We start from the raw sequence: 3,586 nt of genomic DNA on the forward strand, positions 1-3,586 counted from the left end.
AGTGTCACAAGAGGTATTGCACGAATAACCTGGGATTTTCCAGAAAAAAGCTTCAACAGGTTCGGAAAGAAACCATATTTTATCATCAGGAAGCTGATTTCTGGTTGGATTAGATGCCACCAGAAAAAAAAAAGAGCAATTTTTGGATTGGTTCCACACATGGCTGAGAAGAGAAAGCACTTGTCAGTCTCTTTTGGGACTCACCTTATAAAAGAGGATCTCAGCCCCACAGCCAAAGGCCTCAGGAAGGAAGGGACCACGAGCAGGTCTTGTTTGGCTTCAGGGCTCTCCTGATACTTGGTAACTTCTCTGTTCTTTTCTTTCAATGCCAGCTTTTGTCTTTTTCCTCAAAAACCCAACCCCAAAACAAAACCCCCAAACTTCTGCATTATTAACTTTAATTTATATGCAACTAAAAATGGTAAACCTAAGATTTTGGAAAATTGGACATGTTGAATAATTAGTTCAAATATGTGCTAATACCTAGAATGCTTTAATAAAAATTCTCAAGGGAAAATAAAAATCTGGTTGGGTCAGGTTACTTTAGAAAGGTCTGTGCTCCAAAGAAATTGGTGACCTCTTAGTGGAAATCTACATACTGATTGATATATATATATATATATATTTCCATTAAATATATAGCTTGAATATATTTTAAATGGTTATATAATATTTGCAGTACGTAAGAGGTATAAAATTGTATATTTATATATTTTAATATAGTATATAACATATATATTTTTATATAGCATATTTTAATCTATGTCTTTACATTAAGACCCTTATTTCATTTTCAGAATTGTTAACTTTGTCTCCTTATTTCTCCTGATATTTTCAAATATATACAAACTTATGTAAACTTCTAATACTAATTTTGAAGCAGCTTTGGGTCATCCTCTATCAATTCTGTTTGCAGCAATAGGACATTTTAGCACAATCTCATTTCCCTTCCTTGCTTGAGAGAACATGATTTGTGATAGATCAGAACATTCCAAATGCCAGGATATATAACATTAACTACCACTTCCTTATCCATAAGAGCCCTTCTATCCTATAAAGCTAAGACTAACATTAGTTTAAACTCTTCCAATGAAGGTATCAGATGTTTGCTTTTCAAGTTTTCTTTTTAAATGGGAACAGATTTGGTTGCACATTTCAATTGTAGAACTGCTGCCTCTAAACCAAGACTGAAGATTTGAAGCAAATTGATTTCAGCTGTTATTTCTTGATAAATTTTAACATTGCAAAATGAACTCATTTCTTCCTGAAGTTTTTAATTTTGACTCTAACATCACCTCATTTTTCTTAATGTAGTTTATTTATGAGATAAAATCATTTAGTTAAAAATAAAGTTATAATTGCAACCCTGGAAGTGTCCAAGGCCAGGTGGGATGGGGCTTGAAGCAACTTGGTCTAGTGGAAGGTGTCCCTGCCCATGGCAGGAGGGTGGAAAGGGATGAACTTCAAGGTTCCTTCCAATCCAAACCATTCTGGTATTCAATGATTCTGTGCTGGCTAAGGACTATTTGCAAAATTTAAAAGAAATCTGAGTAACCAAACTAATAAAGTAACTTAATGGTCACACGTCCTGAAAACATCTTGCCCCACACAACAGTCATGATTTCCTATGGGTTTCACTGGTTATTTTTGAAAGCTTGAAGATAAAGTTCATATAAAAGTCATTTTTATTAACACAGTGTTTGTGTAGTTCAGAAGACTGCAGATGCCAGGGACTGTATTTCAAACATCTTTCTTGGTCGTTTTCCCAGGAGTGCCAGAGCCCATCCACAGCCATGAAGATCCTTTACCTGCTCTTTTCTCTCCTCTTCTTGGCGCTCCAGGTTTCTCCAGGTAAGATGGGAAAGAGATGATAGAAAATGACTTTGTGCACACCTGAAGTAAAATTCCTAGCACATTTTAACCACTTCTGTTTAAAATTGCTAGAAGCCAGTCAGGAACTAAACAATCAGCCCAGCGCTTGTGCTGGACCTTCTTTGTAACCTCACCTGCCACACGGCCTTTCAAAATAGCCAAGGTGGGATGTTGGTGACAAAGGCAGCTCAAGGAATGAGAAGCTTTGACTGCAATTTCCTATCCTGCAGAGCGAGGGAGAAGGAAATATTTTGTTCTTGTTGCAGGTTTGTCTTTGCCCCAGAGGGAAATGTTTTTCTGTAAAGGAGGGAGCTGCCACTTTGGAGGATGTCCCATCCATCTGGTTAAAGTTGGAAGTTGCTTTGGGTTCCGCTCCTGCTGCAAACCGTGAGTTTGGCATTCACCAAAGCTCATCTGCAGGATTAGCAGAGAAATATTAAATATTTTGCCTGTATCCTAAACCCCAAGGTGTTCCTTGAATACCTTTAAATTAGGTATAAGGAAAAAAAAGCTATTATGCCATGAGGACAGTCAAGTGTTTTGTGTTGGCTCAAGCGTTACACATTGTCCAAGAAGCATTTGGACAACACTCTCAGGCACAGGGTGAGGTTTTTGGGGTTTCCCTGTGCAGGGCCAGGAGTTGGGCTCAATGATCCTTGCGAGTCTCTTCCAACTCAGCTTATTCTATGATTCTTTGAACTCCAGTAAATTGAGCTCCACAGTGCTCTTTCACGATGATCTGCTCCAGCAAGAAGGATAAAATACCATCAGAGATGTCAGCCTTGTGCTGCCTCAGCTCTGTTTGACCCTCTACAGCTCCTGTGTCAAAGCAAAATATCCAGTTTTGGCATTTGTGAAACTGGGCTGCTGTGCTGAGTGGGTGACCAGAGGTCTCTGAGTGCCACCAAGTGTGTGCAAAAAGGGCGACAGTGTTGTAAAAATACATTATCATATGAAAAACAGCCTTCTATTTTCACTCAGGACTGAATGCATTCACCCCAGAATCTAGGGATATCAATTTAATTCCCTGCTTTTCCTGAAACAATAGGGAAACAGTCTCCTTACTCACAGGTATGGTTGCACAGAGCTGTCCCAGCATGACAGCACATGACATCAGCTATTTTGGGAAGAATTTGTGTCCAAGAGGAAAATGTACATGGGCTGAGAATAAGCAGGGAGGGAATATAAGCAGAAAGAAAATCTGAATTTTTTTTTCCTTTGTGCAGTCCATGGGACCTAAGAAATGTTGATGAACCATTCATTGAAGACCAATGAAAATTTCTTCTAAACCTACAAAGTTGCTTGGAATCTCCTTACTCCTAAACCCACTGGATCCTGCTGCAAAGCCTCACACCCCTTTCATTTCCAATGCAAAAGGCTTTATGATACAGAGTAAATTGAAATGTGTTCTGCATTGCTTTCCCTCCTAAATAAACTGTTGTTGCTTATTATTGCTCACTGAAACATGCACTGAAACTTGGGTCATGATCCTGCCTGGTGTTTGACACACAAACCCCAGAGGGCAATGATTTATGGAGCAAACTGCTCCTTAATTTGAGTTTTTCTGAGTCATACAGCTCTCCAAGTCTACACAAACCTTAACCTGCAGTGCCAAGGGATAGGCTGGCTGGAAGAACTCAGATTCCCTTTGTGGGAATGTGTGCAGATGCCAAAATTCCTTTTTTTTTACTGTGCAGAAATCTTCTTGGGAAAA

General features: G+C 38.9%; 1 protein-coding gene across 1 annotated transcript; it reads left to right on the top strand.

Moving 5' to 3' along the window:
• Positions 1-212: 212 nt before the first annotated feature.
• On the top strand, positions 213-3,320 carry LOC125323018 (gallinacin-2-like). The gene is made up of 4 exons (XM_048297538.1): positions 213-300; positions 1,770-1,851; positions 2,139-2,259; positions 3,099-3,320. Exons 2-4 carry the CDS (start codon positions 1,794-1,796, stop codon positions 3,145-3,147), a joined length of 228 nt encoding a protein of 75 aa, XP_048153495.1. The 5' UTR covers positions 213-300; positions 1,770-1,793; the 3' UTR covers positions 3,148-3,320.
• The last annotated feature ends 266 nt before the right edge of the window (positions 3,321-3,586 follow it).

Source organism: Corvus hawaiiensis, chromosome 3, assembly GCF_020740725.1.
Source record: "Corvus hawaiiensis isolate bCorHaw1 chromosome 3, bCorHaw1.pri.cur, whole genome shotgun sequence".
NCBI classification, from domain to species: domain Eukaryota; kingdom Metazoa; phylum Chordata; class Aves; order Passeriformes; family Corvidae; genus Corvus; species Corvus hawaiiensis.

What these genes read in the sequence shown, in the direction of transcription:
- LOC125323018 (XM_048297538.1), top strand. Translation starts at nt 1,794, where the DNA reads ATGAAGATCCTTTACCTGCTCTTTTCTCTCCTCTTCTTGGCGCTCCAG. An exon ending in GGCGCTCCAGGTTTCTCCAG is followed by an intron (nt 1,852 to 2,138) that starts GTAAGATGGGAA and finishes TTCTTGTTGCAG; the next exon opens with GTTTGTCTTTGCCCCAGAGG. An exon ending in TTCCGCTCCTGCTGCAAACC is followed by an intron (nt 2,260 to 3,098) that starts GTGAGTTTGGCA and finishes TCCTTTGTGCAG; the next exon opens with TCCATGGGACCTAAGAAATG.